Genomic DNA, 21700 nt, shown 5'->3' with positions numbered 1-21700 from the left:
CTTGTTTCTGCTCCGGCGATGTGATGTACCTGCACCCCCTTTGCCTTCCACCATGACTGTAAGTTTCCTGAGGCCTTCTGAGAAGCTTAGTAGATACCAGCATCATTCCTCTGTATAGCCTGCAGAACGGTAAGGCAATTAAATCTCTATAGTTTATAAATTATCCGCTTTCAGGTATTTCCTTATAGCAATGCAAAAATGGACTCATTCAGGGAATAAGATACTTTTACCTGACTATTCCCCAAAGAGAACTGTCTCCCATTCTGGATTACCCAGCTTAAGTCCCCTGGCCATTTCAATTATTAAAAAAAAAAAAAAATCAGATCTTTTTGAGTCTAATAATTCTCCATGGTCTACTCTAGTACAGTTTGAGGAACTTGGCAGTGTATTCACTTTCACTTGCTGTGTAACAAATTACTGTACACTTAGCAGCTTAAAACACCTATTAACTCACAGTTCTGTAGCACAGAAATCAGGGCAACATAGTGTGATTGGATTCTTACTAAACTGAAACGAAGGTATCGGCCAAATCTGCAGTTCTCATCTGAGCTTCAGGGTTCTTTTCCAGCTCCCTGGTTGTTGGCAGAACTCATTTCCTTGAGTTTGTAGGACTGAGGTCTTTGTTATCTTACTATTCTAGCTGTTGGCAGGAAGCACCGTCACTCCTAGAGGCCACTGGCAGTTTCTTGCTCTGTGTGGCCCTAGTTCACAAATGATGTCTGCTTTTTTGCAGGTCAGCTGTAGTCTGCCACTTCGCTTCCCCTTCTTTGGCCAGCCGAAGAAAACCCTCTGCTTTTAGGGACTGGTGTGATTAGATCAGGCCACCCAGTGTGATCTCCCTTTGGCATGTAGTGTAAGGTAACTGGATAACAGGTGAAATATCTCACACTCACAGATCTACCCATACTCAAGAGGAGCAGGAGATTTCACATGGATGAGGGTCATTGCACATTTAGGTTTGATTTACACAAAGTTTTTGAACTTGACCTTTCATTAAAGAGGAATATATGAAATTATCTGAAGTTCGAAACATATCTAGTCCTAAGCATTTTGAATGAGGGATACTCAACCTATATCGACTGATTCTGCTATTAAGTAGAAGTTGGGTATTTCTCAAGCTGACAGTCATCACCAAGAGAGGAAGAAGGAGGGAGGGAGAAAGGGAGAGAGAAAAATTTTAGATATAGAGTCGACATAGGGAGGAAAGAAAATGAAATTTGACTTTATGTGAATGTCCCTAAAATACTACCTGAAGAAATTCATCTGGAGCTCCTTTTCTTTATGTTTGATTAAAGATTAACTGAACTGTATTTCTTAAGTTGTGTCAGTTGCTATCTAAGCTGATAGCGAAGGAGAGGACATTTTTCCTACTAAATGTAGAGTTTATTTTTTCTTTGCTGAAAAGAAATACACAGTAGCAGTTGAGAGGAAATCAGAACTCTCATCTGGTTGCCATGGCAACTTAGAGCAGATGAGACTTGTAGTTTCCTGGGTTGTTCAGTTTTTCCTCCTTTTTCTGACAGAGCAAGTGTACATGCAGAATATAGTATGAAGTACATAGCATGATAAGATAATTTTGGTATTATAGTATGATATTGAAAGAAAAATATTTTTGTTTCTTTAAACCACATTTTAAATTTGGAGTCATGATTAGAATTTTTGTATTTTATGTAGTGTAAAAATAAATATAGTTCTTTGTGAAAAATATAAGTAGCTAGTGGAATTTTACTTTCTAAGTTAATTTCATTCCCATCACTGAAGTGCTGTATTTTTCTTTTCTCTCCCCTCCCCTTTTTCTCTTTTGCTTTGCTTTGATTTGCTCTTTTCCTTTCTCTTTTTCTTTTTTCTTTCTTCTTTCTTCCCTCCCCTTCCCTTCCCTTTCCTCCCCTCCCCTCCCCTCCCCCTTCCCCCTTCCCCCTTCCCTCTCCCTTCCCCTTCCCCTTCCCCCTTCCCCTTCTCTTCCCCTTCCCCCTTCCCCCTTTTCCCTTTCCCCTTTACCCTTTTCCCTTTCCCTTTCCCTTTCCCTTTTCCCCTTTCCCTTTCATCTTTCCTTTTTGCTTTTCCCTTCTCTTCCCTTTCCCCTTTCCCCTTTCCTTTCCTTTTTCCTTTTCTATTTTGTTGTTTCTTTTCTGAGACAGGGTCTCACTTTCTCATGCAGGTTGGAGTGCAGTGCTGTGATCTCAGCTCATTGCAGACTCCCATGCTCAAGCAATCCTCTCACATCAGCCTCCTTAGTAGCCGGGACTACAGATGTGTGCCACCACGCCCAGCTAATTTTCGTAGTTTTTGTGGAGACAGGGTATTGCCAGGTTGCTCAGGCTGGTCTCAGACTCCTGGGCTCAACTGATAAACCCACCTGCTGTGGCCTCCCCAAAGTGCTGGGATCACAGGTGGGGGCCACTGCACCCAGCCTAAAGTGGTGTATTTCTTTATATTTCTTATAGTACATGAAAACATGTTCTTAAATTAGTACCTTGTTTAGACTTTGGACCTTAGATAGAATCTCAGTCTCTTTTTTAAAGAATTACAGATTAATTTTCACTCTGAATGTAGCTGAGCTTATGGTAAAAGAGACTATGCATATTGATTGCTTAAATCTCCACATAGATATTTCTAACTATCTTGAAGTCATACATTTTATAACGGTATAATGTTGGATATTTAAAATATCTATAGCTGTATTGGGGTTTTCTTTTATTGTTTGAAAATATATTGTTATTTTTGTAGAGATGAGGTCTTGCTGTGTTGCCCAGGCTGGCCCCAAACTCCTGGGCTCAAGCAGTCCTCCTGCCTCAGTGTCCCAACTGGCTGGGACTACAGGTGTGCACCACCACGCCTGGCTTCTTTTATTTTTTAACAATAGCTTTTTGAAGTATAATTCACATAACATACAGTTTGCTTATGTAACATATATATTTCAGTGTTGTTTATTTTTTTATTTTTATTTTTTTTGAGACGGAGTCTCGCTCTGTCGCCCAAGGTGGAGTGCAGTGGCGCGATCCTGGCTCACTGCAAGCTCCGCCTCCTGGGTTCACGCCATTCTCCTGCCTCAGCCTCCCGAGTAGCTGGGACTACAGGCGCCCGCCACCGCGCCCGGCTCATTTTTTGTATTTTTAGTAGAGACGGGGTTTCACCGTGGTCTCGATCTCCTGACCTTGTGATCCGCCCGCCTCGGCCTCCCAAAGTGCTGGGATTACAGGCGTGAGCCACCGCGCCCGGCCCAGTGTTGTTTATTATGTTCACAGAATTGTACAACCATCACCACATTAGGAGATTTTCATCCCTCCTAACGGATATCCCATATCTACTAGCAGTCAGTCCCCATTTTCTTCCTATATTCTCCATTTCCCCCAACCCTTGACATAAGCATCCACTAATTTACCCTATCTCTATACATTTATCTGTTCTAGACATTTGATGGAAAATGGAAAGTCATACAACCTGCGGTCTTTTCTGACTGACATCTATCACCCAGCATAAAGTTTTGGAGGATCCATCCATGTTGTAGCATATTATCAGTACTTCTTTTCTCTTTATTACTGAATAACATTCCCTTGTAATGATATGCCCCATTTTATTTATTAGTTGGAGGACGTTTGGGTTCTTTCTGCTTCTTGTTAAAAATAGTAATACTTCTTTGAACACTCTGGATGAGATTTTGCTGGACATATGCTTTCATTTCTCTTGGTTATATACTTGGGAGTGGAAGTGTTGGGTTATTTGGTAATTTCATATTTAAACTTTTGAGGAACCAGCAGACTGTTTTCCAACATGGCTATGCCATATTACACTTCCCACCAACAATGTTTGAAGAGCCCTACTTCTTCATCCTTCCTTAAAACACTAATTATCTGACCTTTTTTAATAACCATTCTAGTTGGTATGAAGTGGTATCAGATTGTGGTTTTGATTTCCGTTTCTCTGATTAATAACGATGTTGAGCATCTTTTCATGTATTTATTGGTTGTTTGTATATCCTCTTTGGAGAAATGTCTTTCCAATCCTTTTTATCCATTTTTAAATTGGCGTGTCTTGTTGAGTCAGAAAAGTTCTTTATATATTCTAGACACAAGTCACTTATCACTTATGATTTGCAAGTGCTTCCCTCCATTCTGTGACCTTTAAATTTTCTTGATGGTGCCCTTTGAAGTACAAAAGTTTAAAATTTTGAAGTCTAATTTGATTTTTCTTGTATTGCTTATGCTTTTAGTGTCATATTTAAGAAGCATTGCCTAACCTAAGGTCGTGAAGATTTACTCCTATGTTTTTTCCTGAGAGTTTTATAGTTTTAGCTCTTTCATATAAAGTCTGTGTGTGTGAGAGAGGTCTAATTTTATTTATTTTGCATATGAGTGTCTATTTGTTTCAGTACCACTGTTGAAAAGACTATTCTTTTATCATTTAGTTATTTTGGTATTCTTGTTGAAAATATTTATGATCATTTCCTCTGCCATTGCTGCTTATATACTTCTAATAATTTCTATGTGAAATAGCTTCCTGATGGCTTTCATTAGGATTGATGAAAGTTGCTTTTTTTAAATCTGTTGATAGATTTAATGAGTATGTATTTGGTGAGATAACCCGTCGTGTCTTGGTCTTTTACAGTGTTGCAATTTAACCAGGCTTTGCAGTACTCTAGAAGCCATCAGAAACCACTTTAAAGAAGCCAGCCTTGGCCAGGCACAGTGGCACACACCTGTAGTCCAAGCTACCCACCAGGCTGAGGCGGGAGGATCATTTGAGCCCAGGAGTTCAAGGTTGCAGTGAGCCGTGAATGCACTACTGCACTCCACCCTGGGCAACAGAGCAAGACCCTGTCTCAAAATGAAAATAAAAGAATCCAGCCCTAAGACAGTATGGCTTGGCTTTCACTTCTCTGTTTCTGCCCTAGGAGAAGTTTACCTGGGTTTTCCTATGTGGTAGACAGTAACAAGGATGGAGGGATGAAAAAGAATTGGCGGTTCCATTGAACCGAGGCTTTCTATTATGAACTGAGTGATTTGAGGATTGGTGATAATTAGTATGAAGTAGGTCATTAGAAGTCGTAGAACAGATAATCGTCACTTATGGACAGGAATCTCTCAGTGTCTAGAGTTGTACCATCCACTAGAAATATTCACATATAAAACATTTTAATATTTAGCAAGTAGAAAATTATTAATAAAATATTTTTACTTTTTTGGTTACTGAGTCTTGGGAATCTAATATGTATTTTATACTTCTAGTACATCTCAGTTTGAACTAACTACTTCATGTGCGCGATATCCCAATGTGGCTGGTGGCTATTGTATTGGGCAGCACAGTTCTAGATGTTTTGATATGACAGCCAGTTGAACTATTAATCAGCATTACTAAACCTCCTCTATACTTAAGGTTACCACTTTTCATTTGGTAGAGCTGGCTTTTGAGAAGCTTTGTGTCTGCCTATTCAGTGTGGCCCTCACTGGAGGAATGAGAAGTGCCAACACACTTAGACTGCAGGGTCTGAGACTTTTGAGGGTCTGAGCCATGTGGGCATCTCAGCAAGTTGGTAAAGAATAAGTGAGAGAGACATTATAATGAAGGTGCTGGAACCTCTCAATTGAGAGAAAATGGTCCGTGAAAATTAGAATCTCTTCTCCATACTGCAGTCTACTCCATTGAGGTAAAGCCATATATAGAAAATGCTACTAGTGCAGTGGTTCTCAATGGGCATGTCTCCCCTCCTCCCCCAACACACACACACATGTGCCATTGTCTAGACACATTTTTGATGGCCACGACTGGGTGGTGGGGTGGGGGTGGAGGGCTGTGTTCTACTGACATATAGTGGCTGGAGGCCAGCGATGGTGAAAAGCATCCCACAGTGCTCACAACAGCCCCACAGCAGTGAATTATCCAGTCCAAGAATCCATTGTGCCAAGCACAGTAGTGCCCTGCAGTGGCAGAACAAGAGCCATCATTTCTTGTCTTTTCTTCAAGTAGTTTCTACAGCAATCTCTCTCTCTCTCTCTCTCTCTCTCTCTCTCTCTCTGTGTGTTTTAATTCAGAGAATGCACTCATTTTTTATATAAAGTTTCTGAGTTAGGAAGAAACAGCTAGCTTTCAAAGTATTTCTGATTGAGGAAATGTGTCAGACAAATTGATTCTGCCCACACCCCTGAAGGAGTGGGTTGTGCTTCTTTTGGACGTCATCTCAAACCTTTTCCTCCCGCTGGGGAAGTGACAAACTACTGAAGTTCCTTGCCTGCCTCTCCTCCTTTAGAAATCTCTTTTGCCTGGGACCATTCTACTTTCAGTGAGGGCACATATGTTAAAAAGAAATGAACATTTACGTGGCTTCCAGAAAGATTCTTGTACTTCTGTGAGGCCTGTTGGAAGTTTTGAATGTATTCTGGAAGTGGTGTGTGTGTGAGAGAGGGAGGGAGAGAGAGAGAATGAATGAGTATTATTCTCTTTCAGGACTCTTGGAAGAGAATGGTTAACTCGGAGTGTTATCACCGCCACAATCCTGATGTCTGTTACCCACGGAACTGTAACTGTTGAGTCTATAAATTTCAGAAAGCAGCAATCAATACATTTTCAGCTTATAAATATTCTTCAGTTGTCCTGCTAAAGATAGTCATACCTTTGATTATTCACCTTTAAGTTGACTTATTGTGTGTGATCCCCACCCCTTCCTCGTAATGTCGGGTATTTCTGCTGTCTTCTATTCCTACTCCTTCCTTCAGTTGTGGCCATGTGGGTTTTTTTGTTGGCAAGCCGTGTACATTAGTGGTTGTGTTGGGGGCTCTCAGATTGGGCAAGGATTTAGAGGGCCAGTTTAGAAGAGGCAGTGGTTGGCGGCCAGGCGCGGTGGCTCATGCCTGTAATCCCAGCACTTTGGGAGGCCAAGGCCGGCAGATCATGAGATCAGGAGATCGAGACCATCCTGGCTAACATGGTGAAACCCGTCTCTACTAAAAATACAAAAAATTAGCTGGGCATGGTGGCAGGTGTCTGTAGTCCCAGCTGCTTGGGACGCTGAGGCAGGAGAATGGCGTGAACCCAGGAGGCAGAGCTTGCAGTGAGCCGAGATTGCGCCACTGCATTCCAGCCGGGGTGACAGAGCAAGACTCCGTCTCAAAAAAAAGAGGCAGTGGTTGAGGCAGCTCCTTTGGCCTATCTGTTAGTGGCAGCTGCAGATGAACTTGTATTGCTGTGACCCTGACCTTCTCAACATTCCAGGGCTGAAGAGTGAGCTTTGACTGTATGCCCCAGGCTGTGCTACAGTGAGGAGAGAAAGGATCCAGAATCAGCCTTCCACTGGGCAGAGAGCAACAGTGTTCCAAAAGGAAATCTAGCAATAACACCAAGATTCCACCTGCTCTCAACAACTAGGGCTTAGGTCTTTGAACTCTCCATTGACAACGGCTATCCCCTTAAAATAGGGCGCATGCTGGGTGACAGCAGTTGCATGGTATGAGGAACTGGTGCTAAAGAATTTTGCTTGACCAGAACCAGACCACAATATTTTTGTCAAGCTCGTTCTTCCAAATGCAGCAGACCTGAGGGCTGCAGTGGCAGAAATGCCCCAAGGAATGGCACTCACATGTTGGGCAACTGACCCTTGAAGCAACCTTTCCACAGCAGCCTTCATCTTCAGCTCACGCATTCAGTGGCGTTTTATTAGTAGGATAGCTTAAGGGAGAGAAGTGCTTCTGGCATCCAGGTTGAGACTCTAGGGTCCTATTTCCTCCCATTGGGGCATGGTTAGAAGTAGTAAGTGAATCCCATTATGAACCATACTCCTCATAGAGCCCTGAAAGGGAATAATCTCAGTCAGTCAATCACACACACACACACACACACACCCCCCCCACACCCGCTTTCAGAATACATTCAGAACTTCTAACAGGCCTTATAGAAGTACAAGAATCTTTCTGGCAATCTTGTATATTTTAGCTACACTGTATATTAATCAGCTTTTATGAGTTACTGAAACCTAACCTCATTGCTCCTATTTCTATGGGAAAAGAATTCTGATTTTCAAATAACAGGAAATAAGCTTTCAAAAGTTGAGTGCTGCTTGCACCTGTCTTTTTATAATCTTTGTGATGTTTTCTAACCAATAAGGCTGTATACCATGGAATATGCTTTCATTTCACTTAAATTTCCCAAGATTGGTAGGACTTAAGTGGAGCACTGAAATTTCACAACATTGGTAGTTCTTGAAGCTGTAAATGAAAAGATACTTAAAAAAAATTCCTTAGCTTATAAGGGCAGATTTTATTTTTTGGCCTGGCCTGTATGTTGAAACCTACTTGAATTCAACTAAAATGGGTGAAGTGACATTAAATGGCATTTCCTCTTAGTATGTGACAAGTTTTATTTTTCCCCCATATTAAGAAATGCTTAAATGCATCCGTATTGCAAGATGTACTTCTAAGTAAATAAATAGCAATTTTCTCTCTGCTCTTTCAGGCCGGAGCCTCAACAGAAAGCTCCTTTAGTTCCTCCTCCTCCACCGCCACCGCCACCACCGCCGCCTTTGCCAGACCCCACACCCCCGGAGCCAGAGGAGGAGATCCTGGGATCAGATGATGAGGAACAAGAGGACCCTGCGGACTACTGCAAAGGTGACGTCCCGAGCATGGTGGTGTGGGGCTTGCCTTCCCCATTGGGCTATGTGGTAATTTGTTGGGGGAATGGATGAGGGAACAAGGTAGTGATGCAAGTTACTTGGTCTTCATTAAATTAGCCTCCTGTGTCATTATCATTTTAAATTCTTAGGCCATTGTATAGAAACTGATACCAGAAAATTTAGGTGATATGAGAGAGAATTGTAAGAGATAGAAAATACATATATTTACACATACATATTCTAGGTACTTTCAAAAGAACTTAAATCTGTTAGAATTAAAGATAGTATACAGCAGGACAGTTAGAGGACATAATAAACCATCTAAAAAGAGCACTGGGCCAGGGCGATGCCTCAAGCCTGTGATCCCAGCACTTTGGGAGGTCAAGTCGAGGGGGCAGATCGCTTGTGTTCAGGAGTTGAAGACCAGCCTGGGCAACGTGGTGAGACACCGTCTCTACAAAAAGTGCAAAAAATTAGCTGGGCATGGTGGTAAAGGCCTGTAGTCCCAGGCACTTGGGAGCCTGAGGTGAGAGGAACGCTTGAGCCTAGGAGGCAGAGGTTTCAGTGAGCTGAGGTTGTGCTGCTACAGTGCAGCCTGGGCGGCAGAACCAGATCCTGTCTCAAAAAAATAAAGTACAAAATAATAATAATAATAATAAAAGAACAGAGAGAGGAAAAAGTGCACCAGGCTTTTGAGGGGAACTGATTATAACTCTTGTGTATTGTATTTGACTTTCTGTTTTCTGACTGCTAAGACTAAAAGAAAACTCTCCCTTTCTCTGTATAGCATTGAATTACATAGCATTCATTGTCTGTGGGAAGCAAGCATGCACATTTGTTTACAGAGAAAGATTCTTTCCTGGCATTGTACTTAACGAAAAAGACATTCTGTGGGGTTCTGCCATTGTGTGATGTAGTGGGTTATGTTATCAGCTATGATTTCACGGAAGACATAGAAACTATTCAAGTGGAGTGTTCTTGTACTGATGCTTTGTAAAGACCAAGAGTTAAACTCCTGAAGGGCAAGCATGTTGTGTGATGAATATTAACAACAGTATGGTCTAGACACCATGCTTTGTGTAGACCCAACTCTGAGAATCTAGGAGAAAGAGAAATGACTATTTATTCAGCTGCTTCTTTGTCATTTAACTTACTGATTTGGACATTAGTTTTCAGGAATTTGGAGCTCCTGAGCAGTTGGTGAGATGAATTTATTTGCTGCAGATTTTTAAAACTGTAGATCAGATTCTATATAGCATTAGAATACATGGCAGAAAATGCAGATATGTTCAGGACATAAAGCACTAATGAATTTTGGGGTCTATATATCTTAATAATTCATTTATCTAGTGGGTGTAGGTCATTTGTGTGTTGGTTCAGGAACAGTGTACATTTAGTTACCTGCTAAGAGGAAGAGAAAGTTACTGTGCTACAAAAGTATAGGAACTAATCTACTCTAACCTGATTCTTTCATAGGTGCACATACTTACACGTAGAATCAGTGTTTTCCTTAGAAAAGAGAGAGTGGATCTTACTTAGCATTTGTCTGAATAGTGGTTATGACCCCAAAGGTCTATGCAGTCTAGTAAAAGATAGAGCCAATTTGAAAGGTAACAAGAAGGTGTTTTCCATCCTCCCTTTATTCTGCATTTCTTATACTGTCTTCGATTTTGCTGCTGAGGCCCAGCATTAGGTTCGTCTGCAGGAAGCCTTCTTTTTTCTTTTCTTGTTTTTTCTTTTTTTTGAGACAGAGTCTTGTTCTGTTGCCCAGGCTGGAGTGCAGTGCATGATCACAGCTCACTGCAGCCTCAACCTCCTGGGCCTGAGCAATCCTCCCATCTCGGCCTCCTGAGTCCTGGGCTTGAGCAGTCCTCCCACCTCAGCCTCCTGAGAAGTTGGAACTGCAGGCATGTGTCACCACTTCTGGTTAATTAAAAGTTTTTTTGTTTTTTGCTTTTTTTTTTTGGTAGAGATAAGGTCTGGCTAGAACCATTCCTTAAGAGCTATTCCCCTCAGCAAATAGGCTCTACCAAGCAGGAATGAAAACTGTCTCACTCATCTGGATCTTAAGTATGTGGGTCAGCAGATGTAACTAATACTCTCATCCCCTTACTATCTCTGGGAACCAGCACAGCAGACATCCAAACCCCAAATAAAGGGCTCAGAATAAAGTATTCCACAGCCAGGGCTGATTCTAGGTAACATTCACTGAGCTCTAAATTTCATAGAGTATTAAAGTCAGCATCAGTAAGGTCATTAGAGATAGTAAGGTTCTCTCCTTATACTCATGCCAGCCCCCGGAATTTGGTAAGTAACTTGTATCTTTAGTTAGCATTACATGTGACAGATGCCCTTCTATGAATTTTGTGGTATATTCCACAACAGTTTGTATAAGATTACTGACATATACATATTCAGGGAGTCCAAGGAATTGATTGGGAATGTCTGGAATAAGACCTGTGGCCTTATCATTTTTTTGTTCTCGGATAAAGAGATAAATCCCCCTCACCCTCTGCCAGGACTGGTTGAGGTAAAATTACTAATATGGTGTTTTATCATCCCTGAATACTTTAGTACATTTTACCTACAATCAAGTACATTCTCCTGTAAATCAAAATACAGCCATCAAGATCAGGCATTTAGCACTGATACTTCACTACTGTTCAGTCCTCGGGCTTATCAGGTACTGCCAGTTGCCCAGTGTTGTCCGTTACATGTAATGAATCTGTGGCAGAATCACGTATTTTGTTTTCTTGTTTCTGTAATTTCTTTTAATTTGGAACAGTTCCTCAATGTTTTCCTGGCTTTCATGTCCTTGACATTTTTTAAGATTGTAGACCAGTTATTTTGTATGTTTCTCAATTTGGGATGTCACAATAGTGATATTGTCTTTTTGCATTAAATCCTGTCAGATGGTACACAGGTTTGATTTATTCCATTGGAGTTGCTGCCTTCACTTGATCAAGATTGTGTCTGCCAGATATCTCTGGCAGCTATTCTTTTCCCCTAGTAATAAGTATGTTGTTGAGAGTTACTTTGAGACTACATATATAACCCATTCAAATATTTATCCCTGTCCCTGCCCCCACCCTGGGCTGGATTTCTGTCTCAGATGGACTGATTAATTCATGGATCTCTGTTTTATTCAGTGAGTTATAATCAGTTACTCTCCTTATATGTTTTGATGCTTACATTATCCCAAATTTGGATCTTAGGAGCCCCTTCAGATTGGTTCTGTGTCCTTTTGAAATGCCTCGATCATTCTTTGATCGTTTTTTTTGTTTTGTTTTGAGATGAAGTCTTGCTCTGTCGCCCAGGCTGTAGTGCAGTGGTGTGATCTCGGTGTCACTGCAACCTCCACCTCCTGGGTTCAAGCAATTCTCATGCCTCAGCCTCCTGAGTAGCTGAGACTACAGGCTCATGCCACCACGCCTGGTTAACCTTTGTATTTTTAGTGGAGATGGAGTTTCACCATGTTGACCAGGCTGGTCTTGAACTCCTGACCTCAAGTAATTCTCCTGCCTCAGCCTCCCAAAGTATTGGGATTACTGGTGTGAGCCACTGTGCCCGGCCCTTTGATCATTTACCTTCAAGTATAGTAGGATATGCCAGGTTCATCTTGTATTTTTCCTATCCCAGCCCGGGAGTCTACTCTTTCCACAGAGAATCCTGCTCTTTTAAAAATTAAACAATAGGCCGGGCGCGGTGGCTCACGCCTGTAATCCCAGCACTTTGGGAGGCCAAGGCGGGCGGATCACGAGGTCGGGAGATCAAGACCATCCTGGCTAACACTGTGAAACCCCATCTCTACTAAAAATACAAAAAATTAGCCGGGCGTGGTGGTGGGCGCCTGTAGTCCCAGCTACTCGGGAGGCAGAGGCAGGAGAATGACGTGAACCCGGGAGGCGGAGGTTGCAGTGAGCTGAGGCTGCGTCACTGCACTCCAGCCTGGGCAACAGAGCAAGACTCTGTCTCAAAAAAAAAAAAAAAAAGAGAAATTAAACAGTAATATTTAGAAAGCTAGACCTGGGCATTAGGTGTGCTTATTACTTTTGGCTTGTCACTTTCAGATCTCAGTACAGAGCTAGGAACACACACATATGCACCTGCTTCCTTTATGTTTATGTTTATTTATATATTTACATATGTATTGAAATCCATGAGTTTATTAATCTGATACATCTAGTACCAGAATATTCAGCCCAGTTTTCTCCCTTTCTATCTTTGTGGTTTCTTTCTCTGATAGGAAGAGTCTGGGCTCTCCCCATCCTCATTGCGTTGACTTAGTTGATTGATTTCCCTGTATGGTATGAGTCACCAGTGGCCATCACTATGTCTCTCCCTTCCCTCCTCACCTAAGTTGTGCTCTGACATCCTTTGTTGATTGGCCCTGCCTCATGACTTGGGATTGAATGGTCCAGGATGGGAAGGGGAGAGAGAGCTTTCCCAGGCTGGTGGTGTGTGTTAAGTAATCTGAGATATCATTTGTCTTTTGATGTTTCAGCTCTTCCTCTTATTTTCATTGACTTCATTCCTGGAGAGTCTCTGCCCTCAGCTACTTCTCAGTTTCCTCAAAATACAATTAAAAAAAAATTCACCAACAAAAGACATCACATATATTTCTTTTTAAAAGTAAAATTTGCTCATCACAGGAAATGTAGACACTGGGTTTGGAGGGCAGAAGTCAGCTGTGATCCCACTACTCAGCAAGAGCTGCAGCAAGCTTTCATCGTTTATGATCAGCTAGATTACATCTTAACTTTTTACCTCATCTGTACAAGTTTCCCATATTTAAAATGTATGAACCCTCAGCTGTTTTAATAAAAGCATCCATATTTAAAGTTCTGATTTTGCAAAAGCATTGTTCATTGCTCTCGTGTACTTAGCTTGCCTTGGTATTCTCTCTGGAGTGGGACTCTTCATTTCCTCAGAGCTGTGTTCCTACCCGCGTTATCTTAGATCTCCAAGAAGATTACGGCATTATGGACCGGTTCCTGAGCCTTGCTTCAAAACCTGGCTGTGTTGCTTTGTAGCTCCGTCTTCTTGGACAGATTCCTTTCTCTTTAGCCTTTGGTTTTTCATCTATGATATAATTATGTTAATGTTAATACCTAAGATTTTTATGAGGATTTAAATGAAATACATGAAGTTCATAACACGGTATCTGATACGAGGCTCTTAAGAAATATGAGTTTCACTCTTCTTCTGTCTGTTCTATCCTTCTTCTTTCGGTGTGTTCCCATCTGTACTTCATGCTATACCCATCAGTGCTGTCTGCCTTAGCTCCCTGACCATGTCTCATGTTGGGTGTGTTTCCTTAACCTCTGCAGAGAGAGCTGTCAGCACTGCCTGTCTTTTTTACATATCACCTCTGTTCTGTTGTCTGGGCACAAGCTGTAGTAGCAGGCTGTGCAATTTATTCAGATTCTGCTTCCAAGCCCTGGGGATTATCAGGATTAGGGACAGGGTCAGCCTGTAAACAAACACTGTCAGGAGGCCTTGTGTAATACATGCTTGTTTCATGAGTTTTAGCAAAAAAACCTGTGTCACAGCCAAACCTCCTCTTGTGGGAAGATTTGTGTTTCATGTGGGGTTTTCAGAGGCAGTAGGGGGTGCCTGGTAAACATTCCTAGGCTGCACTGTAAACCCCTGAATTGGAATCCCTGGGAGTGGGACTTAGGACTCCAAATATTTAACAAATTCGTCAGGTGATTTTTCTGCACATTGAACACTAAAGTCTGCTCCATTGTAAGGTCTGCATGTATCATTTTTCTAAAACTCCAAGGATACAACCACATGAAGGCACCCTTCATAGTATACTTGCAATGTAAGTGGAATCATTGCTTTGAACTACTTTATGTTCTTTTTCCAGAACCCTTAGCATATACCTGCTACAAGGACGTACTAAATGGTGACTGTAGGAACATCGCCTTGCAATATCAGGCTGCCTGTACTCGCTGTCCTCAGACATGAGTTTTGTTGCTGTCTTAAATCATTCTTAGATAAGTTGGCACCTTTGTACAGTTTTCATCTCTTGGATTATTTCTGGAGACATCAATAGCTGTGGTCTGACTTGGTATGAAAACATGTTATTTCCTTAGAAATGCCTTTATTCAACCTCTAATCAGACCCTTTCCTTTATTACCCGCAGTATTGTCCTCCCCATTCCCAACTTATAGTGTGGACTTGTACATTTATTTCTGTGTTCATGTATCTCTTCCTCTCTAGTCTGAAAGGTTCCCTTTGGTCAAGGCCCTGTAGTTTGTTAACTCCACTGCATTTGAGCCATCCACAATGCGGTACGTATTGTTCGTTTATAAAGGCATTTTCTCTAGTGTTGGACAGCAGGTAAGGGATAGGCAGAGTGTTGATGTTCATATGGATCTGGGAAGGCATGTCAGCATGAGCAGGCTGGCATGCTGACTGGATAATCAGAATATAGGGCCTTTGTTTCTGCCTCACGTTTTCTTAAAATCATCCATAGTGCTCCAGAGTACTTATCTCTCACACCCATTTGAGTGGCATACATTTCATACCTGTAAAAACTTAGGGGCAATATTTTCTTCAAAATACAGCATAAAATATTATAATTATACACTCTAGAAACCTGTCAGATGAGTTCCTTCCTATATACAAATTGCCTTTACCCAGGTGTGTCTATTTTCCATCTGTGAAAACTGTAGTCTGGTTGAATTTTAATAACTCACAAAATTTACTGTTGGTGGCTATTCGCTGGCATTGGCATCCGTCCTCCCTTTCTCCTTCCCTCCCTGCCCCCCAATCCTCCGAGTCTATGACTTTTTTTATTTTATTTTTTTTACAGCTCCCTTTTTTTTTTTTTTGGAGACGTAGTTTCACTCTTGTCACCCAGGTTGGAGTGCAATGCTGCAATCTCTGCTCGCTGCAACCTCTACCTCCCGGGTACATACAATTCTTCTGTCTCAGCCTCCTGAGTAGCTTGGATTACAGGCATGCACCACCATGGCCAGCTAATTTTTGTATTTTTAGTAGAGATGAGGTTTCACCATGTTGGCCATGCTGGTCTTGAACTCCTGTCCTCAAGTGATCTGCCTGCCTCAGCCTCCCAAAGTGCAGGGATAACAGGTGTGAGCCACTGTGCCTAGCCTGTTTTGTTTTTTAAGGGAAAAAAGCAGAGAACCTTAAAGCTGTTTTAGAATTGATATTTGTACAGTAAAAAGAATAACAAAAGAAATATTTGTACAGCCAAGTAATGTTGGCTGTCTTACTTCAGAGGTTCTTCACTGGATGCGGTTTGGACCCCTGGGAGTCCATTTTTGAATGTTTGGAGACATTTGGTTGCCATAACTGAGGCTGCTACTGGCATCTATTGGGCAGAGTCAGGGATGTTGCTAAACATCCCAGAATGCACAGGACAGTTACCCATAACAAAAATTATTCAGCTCCTAATGTCAGTAGTGCCCAGAAGGAAGGAAAATCTCTGCCTTAGAAATGCCTGTTTTTCTCTATTAAAATGGTGTCTTGTGACTTAAGTATTTTATATCTGTTCCTTTTGATATAAAGATGACCTTTCTTCATTCACAGTTCTTTCACTTAAAATCATTAATGCTGCACAGATACTTAATTCATTATGCTTTTCATTTATTAGTTGGCTTAATTTGGCTTACTTCAAGCCTTAAAAAGAAACCCTGTCTTATCTACAAGAGCAAAGCAATAGATGCTCTTGAACCTATTACATAAGGCCTCATTACATTTCTTTTATGGAGACCAAGGAGTTTCTGACTCCTGATCTGTTGGTGCTTTAAATTGACAAGGATATTTATGATATAAGCTTTAAATAGCATGACAGGTGAATTCATGGTTTATTCATTGAGGCTTGAAGATGTGCAAAACGTTGTACTTTACTACAGGGCACATAGAGGTAAATGAGAAACAGCCCTACTTTCTAGATTATGGCCTTGTAGACTTTGCCACTAGAATATCAGCTACTTAAGGGCAGAGCCTTGACCTGTCTAGCTTCCCTGTCTCCCCAATAGAACACTCTGTGGCCTGCTGAATACTGACTGAATGAATAGACTGCTCAGATAGCTTTTTTTCATCTTTCTAAGTGTGGTTCATTAATAATAAGTGAGAAAAGGGAAGATATGTGAGGACTTAAAAGGAAGAAGGTTATATTTGAATAGAGGAATCAGAAAAGATGTTATAAAAAACTGAAAGGGACTTTGTCGGTAAAGAATATTTGGATGATGTTGAGAGTATAAGGCACTTCTCAGACTAAATCCTGGAGGCAGAGCAAGGTGTGAGAAGCCCTAACTGCTTGTGTTTTCCTAACAAATGGGGAAACTAAAAATTGATGGTAGAAGATTAGGTTTAAAAGCAGTTTGGGAGCATCATGTAGAGGACAGAGATGAGCGTGAGAAATTTGTGGTGAAGTAACTTTAAAGCATCAGTTCAAAATATTACCAAAAATCCCCACAGAAAACCAAAAGAAAGCAGAGTAGAAACAGAATCCTGGTGTTATGATCTCTCCTCTTTTTAAGAAACATTTTTACCAGGCCAGGCACGGTGACTCAACGCCGGTAATCCCAGCACTTTGGGAGGCGGAGGTGGGTGGATCACGAGGTCAGGAGATTGAGGCCATCCTGGCCAACATAGTGAAGCCCTGTCTCTACTAAAAATACAAAAAATTAGCCAGGCATGGTGGCACGCACCTGTAGTCCCAGCTACTCTGGAGGCTGAGGCAGGAGAATAACTTCAACCTGGGAGGGCAGAGGTTGCAGTGAGTTGAGATTGCGCCACTGTTCTCCAGCCTGGGTGAAAGAGTGAGACTCCGTCTCAAAAAAATAAAAATAAAAACTAAAAACATGTTTAGCAAAAGAGAGTGCCAAAATGTCAGCAGTATGGGGTAAACCTGGGGTGGTTTTTTGAAATATACTTTTATCTAGTTGCTGCAGCACCATTTATTTGGAAGACTTCTCCCCCGACCTATTGATTTGCCTGCCTTTGTCCATCAGTAGACAGAATGTATGGGGGTTTGTTTGTGGACTTCACCTGCTCCATCCCTCTGTTGGTCAATGCTTGCTCTAAGGGTCTGGTTACTGTAGCTTTGTATAGCACGCCTTGAATGGGTAGTGTCAGTCCTCCAGCTTTGTGCTTCTCTTCCAGGATTGTTTTGACCTGTCTAGATCCTTTGCATCTGTGTATAAATTCAGAGTCAGCTTATACATTATAAATTTTAGATATGCCTTAATAATATTGAATCTTCCAATCCATTAACATGGTATTGTGTCTATTTATTTAGGTCTTTATTGTTCTCAGAAATGTTTTGTAGTTTTTGGTGTGGAGGTCTTGCTCATCTTTAATCTTTTTCTGACTTTTAAAAATGCTATAATAAATGACAATTGTGTTTTGATGGGTTATAGAAGTGTAACTGATTCTTATGCACCAACCACATGGCCTGTAACTGTGCTTTTTGCTTATTTATTAGTGTTTGTGCATGTGTAAATTTCTCGGGGTTTTCTCTACACACAATCATTTCATCATTTCAGTGCAAATAGAGGGTTTTCTTCTTCCTTATGATTCTTTATAAATTATTATTCTTTTTTGCCTCCTTCTTTTATGCATGAGGTTGAATAGAAGTGGTAAGAATAGACCCCCCTTGTCTTGTTTCTAATATTACAGTGAATGTGTAGTTTTTTTTAGATACCTTTATCAGGTTGAGATGGATCATATATTTAAATATAAAGTTAAAACTGTAAAGTTTCTAACAAAAAGTAAGAGAATATCTTCACAACCTTGGGGGTAGGGTAGGATTTATTAGCAAGCATATAAGAAATATTAACTATAAAATAAAAAATTAATTGAACTTAATCAAAATTAAAAACTTTTCCTCATTAAAAGACATTTTTAAAAATGAGAAGATCAGCTTCAGACTGGGAGAAGCTCTTTGCAATACATTTACCTGACAAAGAATGTGACTGGGCCGGGCGCGGTGGCTCAAGCCTGTAATCCCAGCACTTTGGGAGGCCGAGACGGGTGGATCACGAGGTCAGGAGATCGAGACCATCCTGGCTAACATGGTGAAACCCCGTCTCTACTAAAAAATACAAAAAACTAGCCGGGCGTGGTGGCGGGTGCCTGTAGTCCCAGCTACTTGGGAGGCTGAGGCAGGAGAATGGCGTGAACCCGGGAGGCGGAGCTTGCAGTGAGCTGAGATCCGGCCATTGCACTCCAGCCTGGGCGGCAGAGCGAGACTCCGTCTCAAAAAAAAAAAAAAAAAAAAAAAAGAATGTGACTGGAAGGGAATTTCCAGAGTGAGGTTTTGGGAAAATGTTCTATATTGATTAGAGTATATATATTTGTCAAAAAACAGGGAATCGTACACATAAAACCTTCGACTTTCATTGCATGTAAATATAATCTGAATTTAAAAAAAATTGGTAGTAGCTAGTTACATCTGGATTGTAGAGTTTTGGTTTTTGTCTTCTTTACCTCTTTGTCATGGTTTTGTTTTCTGCATTGAGCATATATTTCTTTGTAAATATAGAAGAATATGTGCTTTTACTGCTGAAAGAAATCATAGACGACACAAACAAATGGAAGCACATCCCATGCTCATAGGAGGGTAGAATCAATATTGTAAAAATGACCATGCTGCCGAAAGCAGTCTACACATTCAGTGCAATTGTCATCAAAATACTACCGTCATTCTTCGCAGAACTAGAAAAAACAGTCCTAAAATTCATGTGGAACCAAAAAAGAGTCTGCATAGTCAAAGCAAGACTAAGCAAAAAGAAAAAATCTGAAGGTATCACATTACCTGATTTCAAACTATACTGTAAGACCATAGTCACCAAATCAGCATGGTACTGGTATAAAAATAGGCACATAGACAACTGGAACAGAATAGAGAACCCAGAAATAAACCCAAATACTTACAGCCAACTGATCTTTGACAAAGCAAACAAAAACATAAAGTGGGGAAAAGACACCCTGTTCAACAAATGATGCTGGGATAATTGGCTAGCCACATGTGGGAGAATGAAACTGGATCCTTGTTTCTCGCCTGAAACGAAAATCAACTCAGGATGGATCAAGGACTTAAATCTAAGACCTGAAACTAGAAACATTATAGAAGGTAACATCGGAAAAATCTAGACATTGGCTTAGGCAAGGATTTCATGATCAAGAACCTAAATGCAAATGTGATTAAAAACAAAGTTAAATACCTAGGACTTAATTAAACTAAAGAGCGTTTACACAGCAAAAGGAAGAGTCAGCAGAGTAAACAGACAACCGAAAGAGTAGGAGAAAGTCTTCACAGTCTGACAAGGACTAATATCCAGAAACTACAATGAACTGAAATTAGCAAGGAAAAAAACAAAAACAAAAACAAAAAACAATCTCACGAAAAAGTGGGCTAAGGACATGAATAGACAATTCTCCAAAGAAGATATACAAATGGCCAATAAACATATGAAAAATTACTCAACATCACTAATGATCAGGGAAATGCAAATCAAAACCACAATGCGAGATACCACCTTACTTGTGCAAGAATGGCCATAATCAAAAAATAAAAAAATAATAGAAGTTAGCATGGATGCAGTGAAAAGGGAACACTTCTACACTGCTGGTGGGATTGTACACTAGTACAGCCACTATGGAAACCAGTGTGGAGATTCTGTAAAGAACTAAAAGTAGAACTGCCATTTGATCCAGCAATCCCACTACTGAGTATCTACCTAGAGGAAAAGAAGTCGTTATACAAAAAAGATACTTGCTCACGCATGTTTGTAGCAGTACAATTCACAGTTGCAAAAATGTGGAACCAACCCAAATGTCCATCAGTCAGTGAGTGGATAAAGAAACTATGGTGTGTGTGGAATACTTCTCAGCCTTAAAAATGAATGAATTTTGCAGCAACCTGGATAGGATTGGAGACTATTATTCTAATTGAAGTAACTCAGGAATGGAAAACCAAACATCCCATGTTCTCTCACTCATAAGTGGGAACTAAGCTATGAGGATGCAAAGGCATAAGAACGACACTGTGGACTTTGGGGATTCAGGGGGAAAGGGTAGGAAAAGGATGAGGGACACAAGTACAAACTGGGTTCAGTGTATACTTTTTGGGTGATGGGTGCACCAGAATCTTGCAAATCACCACTAAAGAACTTAACTCATGTAACCAAACACAGCCTGTTCCCCTAAAACTTATGGAAATTAAAAAAAAAAAAAAAAAAGCAGAAGCAGAAGTAGTGCTTTTAAAAGGAATCAGTGGGCTAGGCATGGTGGCTCACACCTGTAATCCTAGCACTCTGGGAGGCCAAAGCAGAAGGATCACTAGATCTCAGGAGTTCGAGACAGCCTGGGCAACATAGTAAGACTTCATCTCTATTTTTTTTTTTAAGTGTTTTAACAAAAGGATAAAAGGAACCAGTGTAGGTTTTAAAGAGGGAAGTGCTATATTTAAGGAAGCTTAATTTGAAATAGTAGATGATTGACATTAAAGAGAGAGAAGATACAAGGAGCAGACAAAGGCAAACAATGTCATGGAGGTACTGTCTTTATTATTCGATAGTCTGTTGAGTATGGAGGGCAGTAACCAAAAAACCCACACACTTCTAAGTCCTGGAATAATAAGAAGAATAGTACCTTCTGGGCATCATTTATTTTAGTGTACTCTGAATTGTGAAACTGCTTTTCTTCCCCTTCCCCACTGAGATAGTCTCACATTCTGTTGTCTAGGCTGCAGGGCCATGGTGTGATCACGGCTCACTACTACTTCAACCTCCCAGGCTCAAGCTATCCTCCTGAGTAGCTGAGACTACAGGTCTGCATCACCATGCCTGGCTAATGTTTAAGTTTTCTTTTTATAGAGACAGGACCTAGTTATGTTGCCCAGGCTGTTCTTGAACTTCTGAGCTCAAGAAATCCTCCCGTTTCTGCCTCCCAAAGTGCTAGGATTGTGGACATGAGTCAACATGCCTGGCACATTTTAAAAATGTTTGTAGGGATGAGGTCTCCCTATCTGTCCCAGGGTGGTTGTCATTTCTTTTTTGCATTGGATATTGTTTGGCTGTGAAAAAGCTCTGAGCCAAATGTGCAGCCCACCTC

General features: G+C 41.0%; 1 protein-coding gene across 11 annotated transcripts in view; it reads left to right on the top strand.

Annotated features, from left to right (window-relative positions):
• The window catches only part of SRPK2 (SRSF protein kinase 2), a 303416-nt gene that overhangs the window by 198680 nt on the left and 83036 nt on the right, over window positions 1-21700 (top strand). For all 11 annotated transcript variants that reach the window (XM_025381152.1, XM_025381146.1, XM_025381157.1 and 8 more), the window contains one exon: window positions 8443-8597. In XM_025381152.1, the coding sequence (XP_025236937.1) occupies window positions 8443-8597 (155 nt within the window). The remainder of the gene's footprint in view (window positions 1-8442; window positions 8598-21700) is intronic.

Source organism: Theropithecus gelada, chromosome 3 (genome assembly GCF_003255815.1).
Source record: "Theropithecus gelada isolate Dixy chromosome 3, Tgel_1.0, whole genome shotgun sequence".
In the NCBI taxonomy this organism is placed as follows: Eukaryota; Metazoa; Chordata; class Mammalia; order Primates; family Cercopithecidae; genus Theropithecus; species Theropithecus gelada.
The sequence above is the reverse complement of the archived record's forward strand: the minus strand, read 5'-3'. Positions and strand labels throughout refer to the sequence as shown.